Source organism: Staurois parvus, unplaced genomic scaffold (genome assembly GCF_062004578.1).
Source record: "Staurois parvus isolate SC_StPar_1 unplaced genomic scaffold, SC_StPar_1.0 ptg000832l, whole genome shotgun sequence".
NCBI lineage: Eukaryota > Metazoa > Chordata > Amphibia > Anura > Ranidae > Staurois > Staurois parvus.
This window is the reverse complement of record NW_028318628.1, coordinates 2,390,376-2,413,240: the sequence shown is the minus strand read 5'-3', so window position 1 is coordinate 2,413,240 and position 22,865 is coordinate 2,390,376. Positions and strand designations below refer to the sequence as shown.

At 42.2% G+C, this 22,865-nt stretch overlaps 1 protein-coding gene across 2 annotated transcripts in view; it reads left to right on the top strand.

Annotated features, from left to right (window-relative positions):
• UBE2Q2 (ubiquitin conjugating enzyme E2 Q2) overlaps positions 1 to 22,865 on the top strand; it is a 69,892-nt gene that overhangs the window by 16,061 nt on the left and 30,966 nt on the right. For both annotated transcript variants that reach the window (XM_089655301.1, XM_089655300.1), the window contains exons 2-3: positions 12,342 to 12,446; positions 13,056 to 13,160. In XM_089655301.1, the coding sequence (XP_089511427.1) occupies positions 12,342 to 12,446; positions 13,056 to 13,160 (210 nt within the window). The remainder of the gene's footprint in view (positions 1 to 12,341; positions 12,447 to 13,055; positions 13,161 to 22,865) is intronic.

Below are 22,865 nucleotides of genomic sequence, written 5' to 3'. Positions count from 1 at the left end.
TCTACCCCAAACTTGTCTTGCTAGTCTGAAAAACACAAAGTTTGGAGGTCTTTAGCCATTGACTGCGGACAGTTGGCAACTTCTGGGCTTCAGCGTTGTTTTTAATCTCAGGAAGTGCCAAAGCTTTGCCTATCAGTATGTTCTGGGATTAAGATTGAAAGGGCAGAGTTTTGGCACTTGGTACCTGCAGTGGCCCCCTCTCTTTAACCACTTCAATACTGGGAACTTCCACCCCCTTCCTGCCCAGACCAGTTAGCTTTTAGTGCTGTTGGTCAGTAATGCAACACTGACCACCACTTTGGTGGTAATTAATCACCACTGGGTTTTATTTTTTGCTAAGCAAATGAAAAAAGACCAAAAACTTTGAAAAAAATGTTTGTTTATAAAATTTAGCAAACGTTTTTTTTTTTTCTTCACTGATGGGCACTGATAAGTGCAAATGTCCCCGTCACAAAGCCACAGTGCTGAGGAAAGGCAATGCTGATAACTGGCATTTTACGTGTGATCAGCTATGATTGGACACATTTTTAAGGGGAGATGAGATTTCAGTAAACTTTTTTGCATTTCCCAGGCCCAAACCAATAAAAAAAAAAAAAAAAAAAAAAGTTATCAAGGTCAGAATTTGCTTCCAGCACCATAAGGTAGGGGATTTTGAGATTTGTGTATCCAGTGAGATTTATTTGTTTTTAAATCTACTACATTGGTTTCTATTCTCATTGAACTGAGCAAAAGAACCCACCAAGTTGCGCTTTAGGTATTTTGTTTTATGGAATGGGTGGCTAGTTTAAATGTTGAAATCCCCCTTTAGACCTTAGTGCTCTCCATATACCTGTGTGTTGCAGAAGCCTCATTCTTGTAAAGCAGTGTTTATTAACTTATGAGGTATAAGAAAACTCAGGTGTACATGACCTTCAGTATTTGTAAAATTACAGAAGACTTTTGGAATCGGGAGATCTACTGAAGACATACTATGTGTTGGAGACTGAAAACTAGCTTCAGAAGACAGAGAATGCTAGGAAACACTGCCGTTACACTTCCTTTGCAAATCAATTCTCCTACTACTGGGATCTTCGAAAAGGGCCACACTGCAAGTGCTAACGGGTCCCAGGTTAGGCACCAGGGATGTAAACTAATGCCTAAAAGTGTATATATAAGCCAATAAACAAAAATGTCACGCTACACAGCTTACCAGTCCCTGTGACTGTATTTGTGGTGGTGTTTAGACATTGCCTAGAATACGTTAAAGTGATCGTAAAGAGAGAGAATATATTATACTTACCTGCTCTGTGCAGTGGAATTATACAGACTGGCTCTTCCTCTCCATCCAGTGCCTCCATAGGAAACTTATTCCTATGGGGACATTTTTTGTGTGCTCACTCCCTAGCCCTGCTGTCTGCATCCATTGACACAGGTAGAGGGACTTGGGCCCCACTCCCCTCGTCACTGGCTTTTACAGCAGCTGGAGGCAGTGGCTCCTGATGCCCTAGCAAAGCGTGAGACCTGGCACTGAAGGGAGAGAAGAGCTGCAAATGTCTTCAGAGCTAGATCGAATGAGGACTCGGATAAGTAGAGGTGGAAGGAGGGGTGAGAGGGGATACTGATGCCTAAACATTTTTTACCTTAAGGCAAGGAATGCATTAGGACAGGGCTTGACAAATTTGGTTTGATTCTAGGAGCCAGCTAAAAAAGTTATGGGTGTGGCCAAACTTTGCAGTGGGAGAGGCTTAAGGACCATGGTTAAACCAAACCCAGGCTTTGAGTGTGGCTGGGGGGGGGGGTCACTTTGGGAGGTAGAGGACATGTGCTAGAATGTGGGGTAGAGTGGAGGACAAATATATACTGGGGGGAGGGGTTCTTTGGGAGGGGACCTGGCGCCTGGGATTTGTCAAGCCCTGCATTAAGGTTTTTAAGAAAAAAAAAAAAAAAAGTCGGGCTTTATAACCACTTTAAAGTGGAGTTACACCCAAAGTGGAAGCTACTCTTGTGTGCCTTCTTGTGGCACCTTTTGGGTGGAGCAGGTACCTGCTCCCACTTCTGGCAGAGTTTGTGCCCCTTCCTTCCCCACAAGGCTTTACTGCCGCTTTCCCTTAGTCAGGGTAGTGGCGCCAGCACCCCGACAGCTGATTGAAGAGTTGGCGTGGGGTGAGGACACCACTGGATCCTTGGACAGGATAGTGCCCTTATATTAAAAGTCAGCGCTGACTTGTAATTTGTGGGAGGAGGGGGGGGGGGGGGCTGGCACTCCTCTTTAAGGTAAGAAAAAACAAAACTCTAGAACCACTTTGAAAAAAGCATCAAAGTCTTTACCAAGTATCTACAGACCAATTCGTTTAATTTCTATAGTCTGGAAGATCCGTGCATCTGCTTGCAACTGTTGCATGTTTAAATCCCAAAGATTGATGTAACATGGTCTCAAAGGTGGAGTTTCTTTTAAGCACTAAGCTTTTGCCACTAGAGTTCTTCGATCTAAGATATTCTCCGATATCTATGAAATACTAAAGTTGCCAAACTATCTGGCCAGTTACACTCAGATTGGCAAATATATGTGCATCTTCAAAAACTTTAGAATATCATAAAAAAAATTTATTTATTTCAGTAATTCAGTTCAAAAAGTGAAACTCCTATTTTATATAGATTAATTACACACACAGTGATCTATATTTCAAGCATTTTTCTCTTAATTTTGGCTTACAGCTAGTGAAAACCCAAAATCATCAGAGAATTAGAATATTGTGAAAAAGTTCAATATTGTACACTCATGGTGTCACACTCTAATCAGTGAATTCAAAACACCTGTAAAGGTTTCCTGAGCTTTTAAATGGTCTCTTATGCAGGCCATAGACTGTTCGTTTATCGGCCGATTTTTCATCCGAAAGAATAATCAGCTGATTATCGTGGTTCTTTATTTCGTTTATCGGTCATGCTGGAAAGTTCGTGCAAAATGGCCGATTTTCGCAGTCATTGGTGGCAACATCAGTTTACAGAACGAACGATGTTTTGTTTTTCAGACGAAAAATCGGCCGATAAACGAATGTCTATGGCCTGCATTAGTCTGGTTTAGTAGGTTGCACAATCTTGGGGGAAAACTGCTGACTTGACAGTTGTCCAGAAGAGTCATTGACACCCTCCACAAGGAGAGTAAGTCACAAAAGGTCTTTTTTAAAGAAGCTGGCTGTTCATGAAGTACTGTATCAAAGCATGTTAAAGAGGAGCTCCACCCAAAAGGGGGAAGTTCCGCTTTAAGCTTTTGTCCCCCGCTCCCCATCAAGGATTGGCACCTTTTGGACAAGGTGCACAAGAAACCGGGATAACCGCAGCCTTGAGAGGATTGTGAAGCAACGGCCATTCAAGAATTTGGGGGAGATTCACAAGGAGTGGACTACAGCTGGTGTCAGTGCTTCAAGAGCCACCACACAGACATATCCAGGACATGGGCTACAACTGTCAAATTCCTTGTGTCAAGATACTCCTGAACCAGAGACAATATCAGAAGAGTCTTACCTGGGCTAGGGAGAAAAAGGACTGGACTGTTGCTTGGTGGTCCAAAGTCCTCTATTCAGGTGAAAGTACATTTTGCATGTCATTTGGAAATCAAGACCCCAGAGTCTGGAGGAAGAGTGGAGAGACACAAAATCAAAGTTGCATGAGGTCCAGTGTGAAGTGTCTGTAGTCAGTGATGATTTGGGAGCCATGTCATCTACTGGTGTTGGTCCACTGTGTTTTATCAATTCCAAAGTCAGCACAGCCCTCCACCAGGAAATTCTAAAGCAGTTAATGCTTCCCTCTTTATGGACCAGCTTTATGGAGATTCTGATTTCATTTTCTAGCAGGACTTGGCACCTGCCCACACTTCCAAAAGTATCAATACCTGGTATAATGATCATGGTGTCGCTGTGCTTGATTGGCCAGCAAATTCGTCTGACCTGTACCCCATAGAGAATCTGTGGGGCATTGTCAAGAGGAAGATGAGAAACCAGACCCAACAATGCAGACGAGCTTAAGGCCACTATCAAAGCAACCTGGGCTTCTAGAACACCTCAGTAGTGCCACAGGCTGATCACCTCCATGCCATGCCGCATTGATGCAGTAATTCATGCAAAAGGAGCCCTGACCAGTTATTGAGTGCATACTATACTCCTGTACATGGGCATACTTTGAGTAAGCCAACATGTCTGTATTAAGTCCTTCCCCTTTTTTTTTTTTTTTTTTTTTTATTGGTCTTCTGTAACATTCTCCTTTTTTCTGAGATACTGAGTTCTGGGTTTTCACTAGCTGTGAACCATAAACATCAAAATTTATGAGAAATTTTTGAAATATACCACCCAATTATGTAATCTATATAATAGTTTTTTACTTTTTGAATTACTGAAATTAACTTTGATGATATTCTAATTAAGATGCACCTGTATGTGTGGGATTAAAGGGCTGCAGTGTTGCTGCTATGGGTGCTTTAAGTTCTCCTTAAGTGACTACTCCAGGAGCTGGGTAGCTGTCCGCATGATATTCACACCAGGTACAGTGGGACTGCTTGGGTGGCTATTACTGTGCAGTCCCACCACAAGATTGGGCAAAATGCCTTGTCTCCAGTGTGGCCAGTTCACACCACTACATTGTAATTTTTTAATTTTTTTTCAGTGCAGTCACCACATGCCGGATCATAACGTTTAACAAAAAAAGTGATACTGCAACGCACACCAGCCACTTTATTGTAACACAGTGGCTGGTGTGAATGGACCCTAAGATTTAAAGAGTCCATGAAACAGACTGTATTTTAAGGAGCAGCTCATCCAGGTTGCTTTCACTGTTTATTTTTTTTTTATTTTTTTTTTTTCTTGGGGGATATTACCAGACACTCTGCCAGACAATAATCCTCTAAGAGCCCTGTAGCAGAGTAAAGAATACTTACCACTTACTGTGCAGTATTGTGTAGGGAGTGTTAAGGCCCTGGTATTCTATAATTAAACATATTCTGTACCTTGGGTATCCACATATGCATCAGAGCTAAAATAATCATCTTGGGGCCATGTAATGAGATATATATAATTATATAATATAATTTTTTTTTTTTTTTTTTTTTATGTCACCTGCTTACTATTGGGGTTAGTTTTCTTGCTGTTTCAAAATGCCAATTTTTTTTTAATCGATTTTGTGTTTTGAGAATTGCAGAGATTATATTGTGTTTGTGCTAGTTACTACAGTCAGCTTGCCAAATGAAAATGTCATTCTATAGGCGTTTGAGAAATGCTTTCATTTCTGTAATTTTGGCTCGTGCTGGGATTCCATTATTTACGTGTGTATGTCAGTCATGGCCAAAAATATTGGCACTCCTGCATTTGTCAGATAATGCACCACTTCACCCAGAAAATTGTTGTACTTACAGATGTTTAGGCCTTAATGTTTTTCTTTTGTTTGTATTGATATGACGCAAAAAAAGTGTAGAAGCAAAAAGCTAAATCTGACTCATTCCACGCAAAACCCCAAAAATGGACTGTACTGAACTTGCATTCCAAATTTGTGATGCTCCTGTAAGTTTGTAATCTCACCTGTATCATTTAGCAGATCTTAATGTTCCTGTGTCCACTGTGCGCAACATTGTCCAGAAGTTTGTCCAGTCCATTTTTGAGGTTTTGCATGGAATGTGTCAGATTTGGCTTTTTGTTTCTCCACTTTGTGTCATACCAATACAATCAAAAGAAACATATTTTTAGGTCTTAATGTTTTTATAACTGCAACAATTTCAGGGCATTTTCAGTGGTGCATTATCTGACAAATGTATGGGTGCCATCATTTTTGGACCGTGTGTGTGTGTGTGTGTGTGTGTGTGTGTGTGTGTGTGTGTGTGTGTGTGTGTGTGTGTGTGTGTATACATATACACACACACAATTATAGCGGAGGTCAGCAACCAGTAGATCTCTGCTATGTGAGTGGTAGATCAATGTCAGGGCTTGCCGACCCACCATCCCAGAGCATCAGAGTGCAATGCAGAGGGACTACTTATAAAGTTGGAGCTGTAATTAGGAGCAAGAGCCGCATAAGTTGATGTTTCCTCTGTAGTGCTGGCTCCTACACCCTATCAGTTTGTGGGTGTAGCACCTGCCAAACATGACCCAGTCAAATGAATGAGGCCACTGCAAGTTCTCTGCAACTTTGTTCAATACAGCAAGCAAGGGGTTAAGCAGGCAGCAGTGTTGCTTTCTAAAGCTTTAACCCCTTGGACCCTGCAGAAGCATGCAGTTGTAGGGTACTTGCAGAGTGGCCCCATTTACTTGAATGGATCTCGAATGACAGGCAGTAGCACCTACCAAAAGCAACAGGGGGTGTAATTCCTGCTGTGGCATGTGTGTACCATTTTATTGGCTGCTTCCTCAGCAGCTAAAGCGGGTAGGGATTTGAGGCGGTAAAACCTTGACTCAACTGCAGTGTTTTTCCACCCCTTAACTTTACATGTGAACGAGCCATGAGAGTGCCGTTGCCAGATGCAACTAAGAGCTCAGTCACAACTGCAGCAGACACTACTCTGAAAAGCAATCCAAGTATGTTTGACAGGTGGTAAGGAGGCGATATGTTGCCTGATTTAAATCCATGCAAAGCATGTGATTGTGACACTGTAGTACTGCAATTAGAAGTTTGAGTTAGGTGTGAGGAGGTGACTCCGGCCAACACTGTGCCTGGTGATCTTTGACTTTTCTCATGTTCAGATCTCCACTTTTTTAAGGTTGTCTACTGCAATATCGCTTAGGATGTAATTAGAATCACATCACTTTTGGACCCGTGTTGCCTTGCTGTCCATGTGCATTCTGGGTGTCATCAGGTTTCCTCACTCTTCAAGCAGAACTAAACCCTCCTATTCTTGACATCCAAGGAAGTTTCCATCTTGGCCTCTATTTGATTTTCAATTGCCATGATGTCATACTGCACATGTGGTCAGTTATGAAACCAGATGGATGTGCAGTTTGGTTAAGGCCAAAAGCAAATGGGACAATTGCCATTCACCGCATGCCTTGAATGTAAGGCCAAAGTTCAAATCTGAGCTATGCTTTTGCGTCACTTTATTTTTCACGTTTCTGGAGCTGCATCATTCATTTGAATGAGCATTCTTCCGCTCCAGAAACACACCAAAGAAGCTCATGTACCAAATTTTGGCACTGAGCCAAGCTAATTTTTGCACATTTTTTAGAATGGGGAAAATGCATGACTGCTACCTGCATTTGGGGTGCCATTAAGAATTTATGGCACTTCAAGCGTGTTGCACATGTTAGCATGGTTTTTTGCTCATTTACACTTGAGGTGATTTGTAGCCATATTAGTGCACTTGTGACAAACAATTGAGTACTGACATGATACTTTTTTTATATGCACTAACATACAATCTTGAGGACCAGCTTTCGGGGTATGTCCCCTTCTTCAAGGTCTAAGCAGTACTATCATGTTTTAGCAGAATGTTAGGAGAGAGGGGGGGAAAAAAAAAAACCTGAAAGAAACACAAGCCTAGGGTTAGCCTAGAGATGAGACAAAGCAAAGACTGGGGGGGGGGGAACAACACTCACAGAGGGAGTCAAACTGTTGGATAATGATTGAGGACTCCCATGTCCAAATTTAAGACCGTTATCTCTTGTGTCAAATAGAATCCTCCTTCTTAGATAAAATTGTTTTCTTTCCTGAATGGATTTGAAATTTCCTTTTTAAGAACTAAAACATTGAGGTCTTCCATAATGTGGTCTGGTTGTGCGAAATGGTGTCCCACAGGTGTGCAAAGGTCATCTTCTTTATGTTCCTTGATGGTATGTCTGTGCAAATTCATCCTTGTTTGCAACTTCTGTCCTGTTTCGCCAACATAAAATCCTTTGCTACATTTTCTGCACTAGATAAGGTACACAACATTACTGGAGGTGCAGCGGTATGATCCGGAGATATTAAAGATCCCTTTTGAGTGTCTGACACTTTTTGATGGATTGATTTGGTTGCACAGTTTGCAGCGTTTTTATTGCAGGGTTTGCTTCCAACTGTGCAACCAAATCAATCCCCCCCAGGTCTTTGCTTTTGCTTTGCTGTGTCCTATCTCTAGGCTAACCCTAGGCTTGTTTCTTTCTGCTCTTTTTTTTTTTCTTTTTTTTTTCTCATCCCCCACATATCTTCTAACATTCTGCTAAAACGTAATAGTACTGCTTGGACCTTGAAGAAGGGGACATACCCCGAAAGCTTGTCCTCAAAATTTGTACGTTGGTGCAAATAAAAAAAAAAAAGTATCGCGTCAGTACTCAATTGTTTGTTGCTCATTTACAGAAATTCGTTTTTCTGCCCATGTTTCCGCTAGGCCCAGATGTGAATGGAGCCAGACTGTTTTGGGAGATGGTTAAAGCAAAACTAAACCCTTGTATTTAACTATTTAGGGAAAACGCAATGCATCTGAACAGCTAATGCAACTGGAAAGTACTGTGAATTTAATGTTTTATGGGGTTTAAAATATCTGCAGGACTATGCATTGTGTGTGTTTTTAGACTTTAAATCTTAATTTTTAAGAGTGGCAGCATGAGCCTTAAAACAGATGTTCACTTAGGAGATTACATGATTGACTTTCTATCAAGTACTGGGGTTATGGGAATTTTGAATGTAAATGGAGGGGAGCATGACATAGCTTGCAATATTTGTATAGACATTAACACATTTTAAAACTCTCTCTAATGCAGTATGAATTAGACACTTGTCTTCATTTTCTTGGGATTAGCTGCCAATTCACGAGCATGAACTTTTTATCTTGTTGAAACACCTCTACACCGCACCCACTAAATGATAAGAATAGTAGCTTGCACTTGTCAGTTTAGGATTGGTGGCATGTTAGAATGTTAGCCTGCATAATGCAGGCACAGTTTGTTGTCTTTGGAATGATGCATTGGCTTTGTGGACCCTAAGGGCTCGTTCACACTTGACTGTTTTACCAACTCTTGCCAAACGCCCCTATAGCATTTGGCAAGCGTTGGTCCGGCGCTTGCGGAGCGTTTTTTAACGCACGGCAAACGCTGCATGCGCGGTTCAGCGGCGGTTGCTAGGCGTTTGCCGAGCATTAAAAACGCCTCACAAATGCTTATAATGAAGTTTGAATGGTGTTACCGCCGGCGTTTGCGGAGCGGCACCATGGACTAGAATAGGAGGCTTCAACGCCTCCTGACTCGACCAGAGGCGTCCGTTTTTACCGTGCCGCTAGCGCTCCCGTTAGAACAGCACCATGTGCTGCAAAGTGCAGAATTGTCCGAGGCGTTTGGGGAGCTGTAAAAACGCTTCCCAAACACCTTTTTGCTGCCTACACACAACGCTAGTGTGAACGTAGCCTAAGCGAGAATACAGGTTTTTGGCCGTCTTGGGCTACACGCAAACTGGAACACGACTACATGTTGACTCCCCTGGCAGTGGAAAAGCACTAAACATAGCAAAAACAGATGAATAAACGTTCAAATATTAAATGTGGTTTAAATATATACCCAAGCGCTAAATGTAGCTAGCCCGTAGGTTCATTTACACATGTTATTGCCACACTTGGCTTTTTATGCCAAAATGTTCCTCTCCTGAATGCTATTCTTCTGTGTTTGGGAGAGGAACGTTTAACTGCCTCTGAACTCTGGTAAAAGCCTAGGTGTGCATGGACACAAGTTTTTATTGAATTGAGATTGAGGGCTTTGGGGGGAAAAAAAAAAAACACCAAAAGCTCCTATATATCAGGTGGAGATGCCAAAATTAGCTATAGAAAAACTAGAGGCCCTAAAGAGAACTCACCCCGGAGGAAATAATTTTAGCCCTAAAGAATATGTCCAGAGGAAAAAGCCCGGGTCCGGATGGATATACCATGGAAAACTTTAAAAATTTAGAGATCTTCTTGTTCCTAAGATATGTGGCTATGTGAATGGAATTGGGGAGGGGTTGGAAATGAGGGAGGAGTCATCGCAAGATTATATAGCAATCATCCTTAAAGATGGGAAGGATAGCTCAGTGTGCCAGTTGTAGGTCTATATCCTTATTGACCACTTACCGTCCGGCCCATGTATATAAATGGCCGGATGGGAGCAGTGCAGGGGCGGGTGGCCATTTATAAACTTCTTCCTGCCTGTGTACGCTCCCTAGGAACACTGATCGCTGTACGGGACCTCTGTGTGAGGTCCCGATCATGTGATCACTGATTGGCCAATCGGTGATCACATGAATAGTAGCAAGATGTCACTTCTGACTTCATTGCTTACTACGTGTCAAATCTGTGAATTATCAGATCACATGGTACAAGGCTATTCACAACAGCCTTGTACCATGTGCCAACCTGTGACCAATCACAGCTCGCACAGTATTTCTCAATGGCTGCAAGAATGCAGCCAGAGAAGGATAAATAATTTTACAGCTTTTATGGGTGTAAAAGCAATTGGTTTAAAAAAACTATGATGACACTGTACTGCTAGGGTGATGGTATGTTAAAAACATAAATATAAACAAAAATAATGTAAAAATATTTTGAAATTATAATTTTTGGTTATAAACTAATTTTTTTTTTTTTTTTTGTACGAAGATAGCAGAATACATTTTGGCCAACATTTTATGAAAGATTTATTTGCAGAAATGTATTTATTTATATTTTTTTTCAAAATGTTTGGACTTTTTCATTTATATAGCAAAAAAATAAAAATCCCAGTGGTGAATAAATGCCACCAAAATAAAGTTTTTTTGTTTTTGTTTTTTTTTATCTGTCTCATAAAATGCTAAAAAATTCATTTGGGTACAATGTTGCATGACCGCATTGTCATTCAAAGTGTGGTGGCACTGAGAGCTGAAAATTGGCCTGGACAGGAAGGGGTAAAAGTGTCCGGTCTTGAAGTGGTTAAACATCGACACAATTATATGCTAAGGTTTTGGCAATGGGAAGGAGGAGGTAATGCCAGATTTGGATATACCTGGATCAGGTGGGTTTCATTCCTGGAAGAGAAGGAAGGGTCAATGGCCAGAGATCTTTGATCCTCTTACAAAAAAGTCGAGAGAGAAATTGCTGCCAATATTCCTATCGATTGATGCTGAAAGGGCTTTTTATAGGGTTAATTGGATTTATGTTTGATACATTAGAGGCATTAGGAATAGGGCCTAAAATGGATAAAAGGGTTGTATAATGGCCTATCAGTGGCAGTCAAGGTCAATGGATCCCTATTTTTTTTAGAATGTATAATGGTACTAGATAAGGATGCCCACTCTCTCATTTGTTTGTATTGTCGCAGATTATATGTTTTATATTGCTAATCCTTGAATAACGCCGAACTAAATGAGGTGATGAATATGAGCACAGTGGAAACTAACTATAAATGTTTTGCAAGATGGTCTATTACACAGTGTGGCACATAAGCAACAAGTAGCGCACCTTTTTGTGTTTGGAGAGGTTGTGGAGAATAGGGAACTATGTCACACATATGGTGGGATTGCCCGAAAATACAGGATTACTGGACTAACCCATTTTATATTCAGGAAATAAGCGGGATCACCATACAGAAAGACCTGTTGATATGTCTATTCTATATTTTTGAGCCTTCGCTGAAACCACATAAAAACAGGGTACTATATCACGTAATCAGTGCGGCTATGGGTTTGATTCCCAAGCTCTGGCAGGTACTGGAGCCACCAAGAATGAATGAATGGATAAACTGAGTGGAAAACATTTTATCAGATGGAGAAGTTATATCACATAGAGGAAAACGTGGAGTAGTTGGTTAAAATTTAAAATGTCTGAAAGATACCCAGAACTGGTCAGAGCTGAAGGGGGAAGGCAAGAGTTTAAATGGCATACCTGAGAGACCGTGTGGAGGAGGGATGGAAGGGTTATAGATACAGATGGGCAATAATGAGAGAAGATAGAAACTAGGTAATAGGATGTGGATAGGGGTATTGGGTTGGGGGGAGGGTGGATGGGGTAGGGGATAAAGTGGGGCAAAATGGAAGTATGTATATGTGAAATGTTTTTGTTTTGGAAAATTTAAAGATACAAAAAAAAAAAACTAGTTGCAATTGGTTAGCTGATGCATCATCTTCTAACCAAAGCTATACTTTTCAGAATAAATTTGAATTGGATATTGTGCTTTTGTTGTGGAGCAGGGAGGAAAACTGAAAGATTAGTTTCTGGAAATTAATGTAGCATTCTGGTTATGTGGAGATGTGGACCAGTTAGGCAATGCAGAAGAAACTGGTAGGTATATGTACCCACATGGTGGTATTGAAGGCTAGAGAGGCAGTGCAACATAGGTTTAGTATCAATATGTTTTGCTTTTGATCCTTGAAAATGTATTTAGTCAAAAACTGACTTTTTTTTTTTTCCCTCTCTATAGGAGTCTTACCCTTCCTCTGCACCAATATGGTTTGTAGAATCAGATGACCCAAATCTGACATCGGTTTTGGAACGCTTGGAAGACATTAAAAAAAGCAACACATTGGTGAGTTGGAGCTTGCCAATTTGTAGTAAGCCATCATGTAAGGGCACCAACTATTTTTGAATTTCCCATTGGCAGTTTGGCAAATGGCAGTCTGAAGGCTGACTTTCTGCATTTTGACAGTTGTCTCTAACAATTGGTAAACCCGTTTTCTTTTAAACCTATGTTTTTAAGGCCCATATCACAATAGCAATCCTGTTGTTGGCAAGAACTCTCCAGAGGTAGAATTACGAAAATATAAATTCATATTTAAAGTGAATCATTCACCTGCTTGTGTTGATCCCTAGCAAGTCATTCCTTTTATAGATTAGCTTATTATCCATTTTAAACTTGCTGCACTCCTTGCAAGTGTCTAATGTCAAACACTCATGATAAATACTTTGCTGGAAAATACATGGATTCCCTGAAACTGCTACTTGTACCTTGATCCAAAGCCCCATACAGACATCTGTTGTAGGCAATGAGCCAATTGCTGGAGCATGCAGTTGGGGTACTGGGAATCCTGTTCAGCTTTTCATTTTATGGCCTGCATTCTGAGTAATATGATTTGCAGTAACTACATTACAGAAAAGCTTTTGGTAACCTGGTTATTTGTGTTCTTGTTCTCTGTAGCTCTTGCAGCAACTGAAGCGACTGATTTGTGACCTGTGTAGATTGTACAACCTCCCACAGCATCCTGATGTTGAAATGCTGGATCAGCCTCTGCCTACAGGACAGGTATTCTTTATAGTTCCCTAGACACTTTCAATAGATCTTAGCAAAATGTGTAAGAATGAATCCTAGTTCAAAAGGAAAAGTCACAGTGCTGTGAAAATTCTCTACATAATTTTGAAAGATTTTGGAATGGACATGCTTGGCACCATGCTTTTGGAATGGACATGCTTGGCACCATGCTTTCATATATGATATGCTATTCAATGTCTATTCCGTTTTCAGTGTCACTTAAAAGCTTCTAAGGCCTTACTTGGGTCACTTTGGTGGTCACTTCTTCTTCTTTTTTTTTTTTTTTTTTTTTTTTTTTTATAAAAGCAGTGTTCGGCAATCTCTCTCCACAAAAAAACGCACCAAGCACATTGAAAGACCACACATTATCCAATTTTCTTGAAGCCACTCTTTCTCAGTTGAAGACTTTTTTTTTTTTTTTTTTTTTTTTTTTCTGTGAACATTACCACTTGCGTAACCTCAGTGTCCAGGAGTAATAGCTGGCTAAAGAGGTGACTGCAGAATACAAATACATTCATTCAGCTTTTAATGTTATCCAGGAAATGCTGCAGAGGTGCTCATCTAGAAATTCCTTTCAGCTAACCCAAAGGATTGAGTTTCATGTAGCCTTCCTGTTGCAAGTGTGAGTGACTTTGAGTACATCACTGGGCAGATCTGAAGCTTTCTGCCTGTCATTTAATGTGCCTTATAACCTCCCAGCTTTCTAGAGACTGGGATGAATCAAGGATGTAAAACACTTTTTACTGAATCATCAGGGGTCTGTATAACTTGAGGGGATGTGTGTGTGTGTGTGTGTGTGTGTGTGTGTGTGTGTGTGTGTGTGTGTTTTGTTGTTCTCCTTTTTCCTGACCTGAGTATTGGTAGACTTTGTTCATTCCAACGGGTCAACAGCCTACATTCAATGACTGTCTCATTCAGGGATCTGTGGGTTGTGGTGCTGAAATGTCAGACACAAAATTAACTAGCGTTTAAAATAATTGGCCAAAATTTGTTATAGATACTATTTAACCTCCCTGGAGGTATTCCTGAGTGTAGCTCGGGGTAAAGTTTCAGCGCCACAAGCGGTAACCACGAGCTACACTCGGGAATACTCTGCAGCGTTGCTCCGGTATCCCTTCTGCACTTGCCTAGTCCTGCGGTCCCGCGATGTCCCCCCTGCAGCGTCTTCAGCAATGTCCTCCGGCCGATGCCGGCATCTGTCTTCCGGGTTCCATTCCCTGCGACGTCAGGACGTACGGGGACGGAACTGGCGGGAAATTTAAAAATGTCAAAAAGTGACATTCACTAAATACACTAAAATCACATAGTAAGATTACTGTATCAAACCACTTCACATACATTTTGTCCCGAGTGCTTTGTCCTGTGCACTGCCTGCATGTTTACTGTTCTTTCTGCCTGGAAACTGAGAGATGTCCATGGCGTCTATCACGATCACGGCGTCAGACCCCAGACCTTCTCACCTAAACTCGTGACCGAAGGGCTAGCCAATCTAAAACCGCGATGTGACGTGCGTAACTATGCCACACCCAGCTGCACCCTGCACAACGATTTTCCAGCTAATCGATACAGATCGATGTACCGGCAGCCTGAGCGATTGTTACTGGGTCAGGTTAATTATGCAATTAACTCTTTACACTGCCACCACCTCTTTTTTGTACAGAGAGGTAACTCGGTGTTATCAGCTATAACACTATAATGATTGAGATAATTGTCTGTATAAAACGGTCCGCAGGCCAGTTTATACAGAGGTTTAAACAACCACAGTAGCGTCTCTTTAGAGGCAGGAATTCGTAAGTCGCAATACAGAGCTATAGAAACAGTTCAACACTTTCAGAAAGAGATTTATTACTAAAAGGTCAAACAGGAGCAATAAAAATATTTACAGAACAAAGATGTAACATAGATCGATATATACAAAGAACCACAGCACAGCAAAGAGGTATCAGAGAGGTGAAAGGGTTAAAGTACTTGCCAAAGCCCTGGGTTAGCAGATCCAAGTTTCAGAGCAGAAGGGTGCTTTGATCTCCCTATGTTACAATGGAAAAAATGGGAGAATTCTTCAACTTCTTCCTCTGAGGCCTGACAGCCTGTTTAAAGTCCCCAGCAGGGGGGTAGCTCTGCAGTCAAGGGCCAATCTCCACTTAGGGCGTGGAAATATGGGTGGATGCCTCAACTAGAGCAAAAATCTCCCATAACTCATATTTGCCTATAACTTTTCATCTGCACAAGTGACAGTCCACCCGCAGGTAGATTATGCAGACAAGTCTGAGGATTAATTAGATATGAATTAGGAAATGATATACTGCATGGTTCATGAGATCTATGTTTCTGCTTCCCTAAGTGTCCGAGACAAGGCGAGTGACCCATCAAACTGTTTGTCTTCTCATTGGCCATCTGACGAGGTGTCCGGTTTTTTTGTACGTCTCTCATATTCCGAGATATGAGACATAGGGAAAAAATGGATTTACCAGAAGTTATCTTATTCTGTCATCTACATAGAATTGGGTTTTATGAGGTTAGAATCTTTCAACTCCTGAGAAAGCTTGCCTTATCTCTTAGGAGGTGTTAGAATTGGCAGGTTCTGTGGGCAGAGAGACTCAAACTCTCTTGAGGGCTTTTACAGCTCCTATGACCCTCTTGTGACATTCCTAACTCACACACATACTGGCCACATGTCACTGGACCTCTCAGGAAGGGAGGGGGAAGGAGAATAAGGGAGAAATGGACACTCTTAACAAAATGGACTCTGCGTCCTTCACTGTGTGTTGCGCACGTTTGCAAAAGCATCCCTTTTATGCCAAAAGAGGTTTTAGACCAGCTAGAGAACAGCGATCGTAAATCAGAACTACTTGCAGAATTGAGTGATAATGATTCGTGGGGAAATTCGTCATCGGACACTGAAAACGATTTTGCGACTTTGCTCAGTGATGTGTGAACTTGGCGCTATATTTCAAATTTCAGTGTTTTTGGTTTGATTATATTAAATATATTATAATTTTTTTTATGATTTTGCGTTTCAAATTTTAACATACCCGGGATGTTTACTAGACTCTTGTACGGACAGATTTCAGTGAGTTATTCCTAAAAATTACAGGCCTACGATAAAAAAACTACATATTTCCATGCAAAAAAAATGTACCACTTGGAGCACTGAAATACTGCCATAATCAGACCGCTAGGGAGGTTAAAAAAAAAAAAAAAAGAAAAAAATTCTATTTGTGTTTTGGTCCTCTTTAAATGACAGTTACAGCTGGTATATCTTGTTTGTGAGACTGCAGTTTTATAGGTTAATCCCTTGACTTTCACCTGGGTTGTAGGACCAGTATACCGAGCGGCAAATTGCATCTTTACCCAAAGCCCAATCCTATGCAATATACTTGATTTAAATACCCAGTCTATGCAGTCGAAAGCTTTCTCTGCGTCTGACGAAAAGACCAAGCAGGGGGGTTTTTGAAGCAGAGATCCAGTGGAAAAGGGAATTGGCTCTTTGGGAGTTATCTCTACATTCTCATTCAGGGATAGGTCCCACTTGGTCGGCATGAACCAACTCTTCTAAAAACTCAAACGATTAGCCTTAATTTTCACCATAATTTTTATATCTAAATTAAGGAGATAGGGCTGTAATTCTGGGTCTATCTCTTCTTTGGGATGACAGTTCTGTGGTATCACAATGCATCAGTAGTATACGTCCTGTCTTTTTGTTAAAGCAGAGTTCCATTCACACTTTAAAAAAAAGTCAGCAGCTACAAAAACTAAAGCTGCTAACTTTTAAAAAAACTAGCCACTCGCCTGTCCCATGATCCCGCAGTGTCTTCCCCGCAGCCCATTACACCAGCCAACCTGTGTTCCAGGCATCTTCAGAGTGGGCACCCGGCTGTGACAGCTTGCGTCTTCACAGCCGGGTGCCCACTGTGCATGATCGAGCAGCGCTGCCTGAATGGCCCCATAGTCTTCTGGGAACCGTCACGTGTCCCAGAAGACTACTGGGAGCGAGGGTAGGAGGACAACTTCCGCTTCCGACCGCCTAGGCGGTCGCAGCAGAAGTGGGAGCAGGTACCTGTCCATTTCAGATACCCGCTCCCCAATGGTGCCAATCCTTAATGGGGAGCGGGGGAACTAGTCTTTAAAGCAGAACCTCCCCTCTTTGGGTGGAACTCCGCTTTAAGGAATTTAAAGTATGCCGTCATATGCGGTAGAAAGAGGTCTGAGTATTGAAGAAAGTATTGACGAGAAAACCTATCCAGGCCAGGGCTTTTCCCAGAGGGCATAGCTTTGATTGTAGAAAGCATTTCCGCCAGGGAGATGTCCCTCTCCAAGTCTGAGATCACTTCTGGAGTTACTCGTGTCGCAAACGTGCACACCAGAGACTGACGCAGTCCTCCATTTTGTTAAGAATCTCCATGTTGTCCTTTTTTTCTTTTTTTTTTTTCTTCTTCCCCCCCCCCCCCCTTTCCTCTCTCTAAATCCACAGGGAGATGTGTGTTGGAAGGGTCACAGGCAGGCTAGAGCAAGGCAGGGAGCCCACCGTTATAAAACACCTCTCTGAGCAAGATGCCTGGCTGTCTAAGTGACCTGTGCCATTTAACACCCCGTAAAAAGATAATGGAGCCTTCCCAGGAGGTCAAGTACCACCTGGGGAGATCCGTGCCCTTTCGCTCTGTAACTTGGATCTGCTAACCCAGGACTTTGGCAAGTACCTTAACCCTGTCACCTCTCTAATATCTCTTTGCTGTGCTGTTGGTCTCTGTATATATATCTATATCTATCTTAGTTGCATCTTTTTCTGTAAATATTTTTATTGCATCCGTTTTGACCTTTTTTAGTAATACATTTTTTCTTCTGAAAGTGTTAAACTGTTTCTCTAGCACTTTATTGCAATTTACGAATTCCTGCCTCTAAAGAGAACGCTACTGTGTTTGTTTAACCCTCTGTATAACCATGTTATACGGAAGATTACCGCAACCATTCTAGTGTTATTGCTGATATCGCCGAGTTTCCTCTCTCTGTACAAAAATGAGGTGGTGGCAGTGTGAAGGGTTAATTGCATAATTAACCTGACCCGGTAACAATCGATTCAGGCTGCTGGTGCATCAATTCTGGTCCAATTAGCTGGAAAATCGTTGTGCAGGGTGCAGCTGAGTGGCATTGTTACGCACGTGACATCGCGGTTTTGGATCGGCTAGTCCTTCAGTCACTGGTTTGGTGAGAAGGTCTGGGGTCTGACGCCGCAATCGTGACAAGTCGTGGGTAATCAATCTCGTCAAGGTAAGTGTCTATGGACGTGCAGTGTCTGGACTTGGCCTCCCCACTCTTTAAGGTTGTAAAGCATGGGTGTCAAACTGGAAGCCCTCCAGCTGTTGCCAAACTACAAATCCCATGAGGCATTGCAAGATTGCCATTTACAAGCATGATTCCCAAAGGGAGAAGCATGATGGGACTTGTAGTTTCGCAACAGCTGGAGGCTGCTAGTTTGACACCCCTACTGTAAAGGGATTGGTAGAAATCTCAAACTGTTGGCAATCTGGGATGGATAGTGCATTTTATCACCCAAAGCAGAACATACATGGGAAACCTAGGAACAGGAAGAACGTTTCTTGACCACTCTTGCCAGCATTCTCCCACACTTGTGGCCTTGGTCATAGAATTTATGGGCTAAATGTCTTAAGTTTGTTTTGACTGGGCGTCTAAGAGGTGTTTTCAGTTGTGTCCTCAGATCAGCGAGTTGGGCTCCTATCTGAGGGTCATTCCTCCTTTTTGTGTCTAAAGGGGAGATCTGAAATCTGGCATAGCGTGTGTGTGTGGTTTTTGTTTTTTTGTTTTGTTTTTTTAGCTGGGTGGCCTGTGCACCCTTTTTATATGCTTCCCAAACCACCCACTCGGAAATCTCCCCCCACTGTGTTTTCAACAAAATATTGCTATTTAACCTTGCGTACCTCTCCAGCCACTACAACATCCTCCTAAGAGGTTTTCATTTAGTCGCCATGACCAGGACTGTTGTAATTTTAGGTCGCGGCTGGAGGACAAGTTCTATTGGGGTGTGATCCAAGAACTTGATGGGATGGATCTTAGTGGAAGAAACATTATGCTGGTCAATTAGGAGGGGATCTATCCGAGAATATGACTGGTGCATTGAGGAGTATCAAGTGAAATCTTTATCATTGGCATGTAAAATCCTCCAGCAGTCCACCAGCCACATATCTCACCGGTATCTAGAAACATGTTTCCTAGCTGGGAAAGATATTGAGTATTTTCCTGAGGAAGAGTCCAAACTGGGGTCCAGACAGACATTAAAATCTCAACCCAGGATTACAGAGCCTGAGGAGAGGTCCTGCAAGATACCAAGCACTCTATAAATAAGACACCTGGCCAGAGTTCGGTGCTTAAATATTTGCTAATGTTAAGGGGCTTACCATAAAAGGAACTCTTTATCACATACCTGCCCTCAGGGTTCTCCAGGTTGGACTCCAGGACGTAGGGGCAGTTCTTGTGAAAAGCTATTGCCACTCAACTGGGGATGTGCCCATAAAGCAGCATTCAAAAGGGTACAGAGGTAGTTTAGGTATACAGGTGAAACTCGAAAAATTTGAATATCGTGCAAAAGTTTATTTCAGTAATGCAACTTAAAAGGTGAAACTAATATATGAGACTCATTACATGCAAAGCAAGATAGTTCAAGCCATGATTTATCATAATTGTGATGACTATGGCTTACAGCTCATGAAAACCCCAAAGCCACAATCTCAGAAAAGTAGAATATTACATGCAATCAATAAAACAAGGATTGTACATAGAACAGTATCGGACCTCTGAAAAGTATAAGCATGCATATGTATTCAGTACTTGGTTTGGGCCCCTTTTGCAGCAATTACTGCCTCAGTGCGGCGTGGCTGAGGTGTTATGGAAGACCAGGATGCTTCAATAGCGGCCTTCAGCTCTTCTGCATTATCATCTCATCTTTCTCTTGGCAATGCCCCATAGATTCTCTATGGGGTTCAGGTGAGTTTGCTGGCCAATCAAGCACAGTAATCCCACGGTCATTGAACCAAGTTTTGGTGCTTTTGGCAGTGTGGGCAGGTGCCAAGTCCTGCTGGAAAAATAAAGTCTGCATCCCCATAAAGCATGAAGTGCTCCAAAATCTCCTGGTAGACTGCTGTGTTGACCCTGGACTTAATGAAGCACAGTGGACCAACACCAGCAGATGACATGGCTCCCCAAATCAACACAGACTGTGGAAACTTCACACTGGACTTCAAGCATCTTGCAGTGTGTGCCTCTCTATTCTTCCTCCATACTCTAGGTCCTTGTTTTCCAAATGAAATGCAAAAGTTGCTCTCATCAGAAAAGAGGACTTTGGACCACTGAGCAGCAGACCAGGTCTGTTTTTCTTTAGCCCAGGTAAGACGCTTCTGACATTTTGTTGTTCAGGAGCGGCTTGACAAGAGGAATACAACATTTGAAGCCCATGTCCAGGATCCGTGTGTGTGTGTGTGTGTGTGTGTGTGTGTGTGTTGGCTCTTGATGCACGAACTCCAGCCTCAGTCCACTCCTTGTGAAAGTCCTTAACACTTTCGAATGGCCTTTTCCTGACAATCCTCTCCAGGCTGTGGTCATCTCTAGTGCTTGTGCACCTTTTTTCTTCCACACTTTTCCCTTCCACATAACTTTTCTATTAATGTGCTTTGATACAGCACTTTGGGAACATCCAACTTCTTTTGCAATTATCTTTTGAGGCTATCCCTCCTTATGGAGGGTGTCAATGATGGTTTTCTGCACAACTGTCAGGTCAGCAGTCTTTCCCATGATTTTGATTCCTACTGAACCAGACTGAGAGACCATTTAAAGGCTCAGGAACCCTTTGCAGGTGTTATGGCTTAATTAGCTGATTAGAGTTGGACACTTTGAGCCTAGATTATTGCACCTTTTCACAATATTCTAATTTTCTGAGATTGTGGATTTGGGGTTTTCACGAGCTGTAAGCCATAATCATCACAATTATGACAAATCACGGCTTGAACTATCTTGCTTTGCGTGTAATGAGTCTCTCATATATTTCACCTTTAAGTTGCATTACTGAAATAAATGAACTTTTGCACTATATTCTAATATTTTGAGTTTCACCTGTAGATCCCATCTCAAAATGTGTCTCCTGCAACATCAGGACCTGAGGTTTGAGAGCCTTTACCTCTTGCCACACTCTACTGCGTTAAAATGGAGAGAGTTTTCACTTGTCTCTTTAAAAGCAGTCATTGAAAAGAAGAGCAAAACCCTTTTTTGAGGCAGATAATCATTTTGATATATCTCTCCTGATCAACTGTTTGAGGACCTTACAAAAACAAGAGGGGGGGGGGGATAAATCAGAACCTAACCGTGGACAACAGACTGCCGAGCAGTTGCGGGGGCAAGTAGTCCACAACCCCTGAAGGGTGGGCACCCTGTGAAAAATATGTAAAGGGGTGGACCTATGGGTATGGCTTACACGCTTCCCCACTAAATGGGCAGCGCCACCCAGAGCTGCCCACCTCCTACAGAAATGTATAAATATAGAGCATTGAAAAGATTTCACAACCAAATGACAATGATATACATTCCAAACCGTATGTCCCGAATCCTCTGTCCTTTTTGTTTTCTTCTGCTTATAAATACCTATTTCTAATGCTGATGGCCAAATAGATTACATAGTACTAGGGGATCAGCAACTAGAAAGATAAAAACTGTCCTGATGGTAGGGGCATGCACAAAATGGAGATGCGTCATCTGAAAGTCTCATTAGGATAGTTCAAGGGAGACCAACGGTAAGTGGTCAGAGGCACCGACCCAAAATGAGTTGGAAATTGAGCCAACAGGAGCAGATGTTCAGGTGTTTACTTTGGCATTGGATGAGCCTGGAGGGTTTTGCTCTACATTTCCGGCGTGGTTCCTACCAGTTACATTGCTGCTGAGTGTGAGGTGATGGTCCACCACCCCTCCAGCCAGGAAGGTCATCCGTGTCACGGAGGGTAGCCGAGGTTCCATCTTTAGAAGCTGTAAGTTGGAATGGAACGCCCCACCGTTATGTAGCTTCTGCATTACGCAGGGTGTCCAGTAGAGGGCATAGGGTTTTCCGCAGCTTCAAGGTGCGGCGGGACAAATCGGGAAAATAAGTATAGTTTTTCACCCTCTAATTCCAAATGTGTGTTTGCGCATACCCCTCATGATAGCTTCTCTGGCCCCAGGGCACACTATTTCAATGGGTAGCGCGGGGGGTTTTCACAAAATTTTTTTGCAAAAGCAGTAAGCAAAGTTGGAATCGGAGCGGCTGCTTTAACAGATTCAGGAAACCCACGGATCCTCAGGTTTTTCCTGTGACTCCTATTCTCATAATCCTCAGACAAAATTGCAAGATCAAGGTATTGCTTTCTCAGCTTAACGGGTTTTGCAGAGAATGGAGTACAGCTATGGACTCGCTGTATAGGGTTTCAAGGGTAGCAACCCATGTGCCTACATGTATAATATCTGCTATAACTTCCTGAAAACAAGCTCTGTATGTGTCCTCCAGTTGTTTGAGAGTCTGCAAAATCGGCTTTTGTGGGAAGCTTGCTCTGTAGAAAACTTGCTCATCAAAGTTGGATGCGGAGTTCCCCTTTTTTTTTTTTTTTTCTTATTAGAGTATTCCTCAATCCTTCATTCCCTACCCCCTCCCTTCCTGAGAGGCACAGTGAC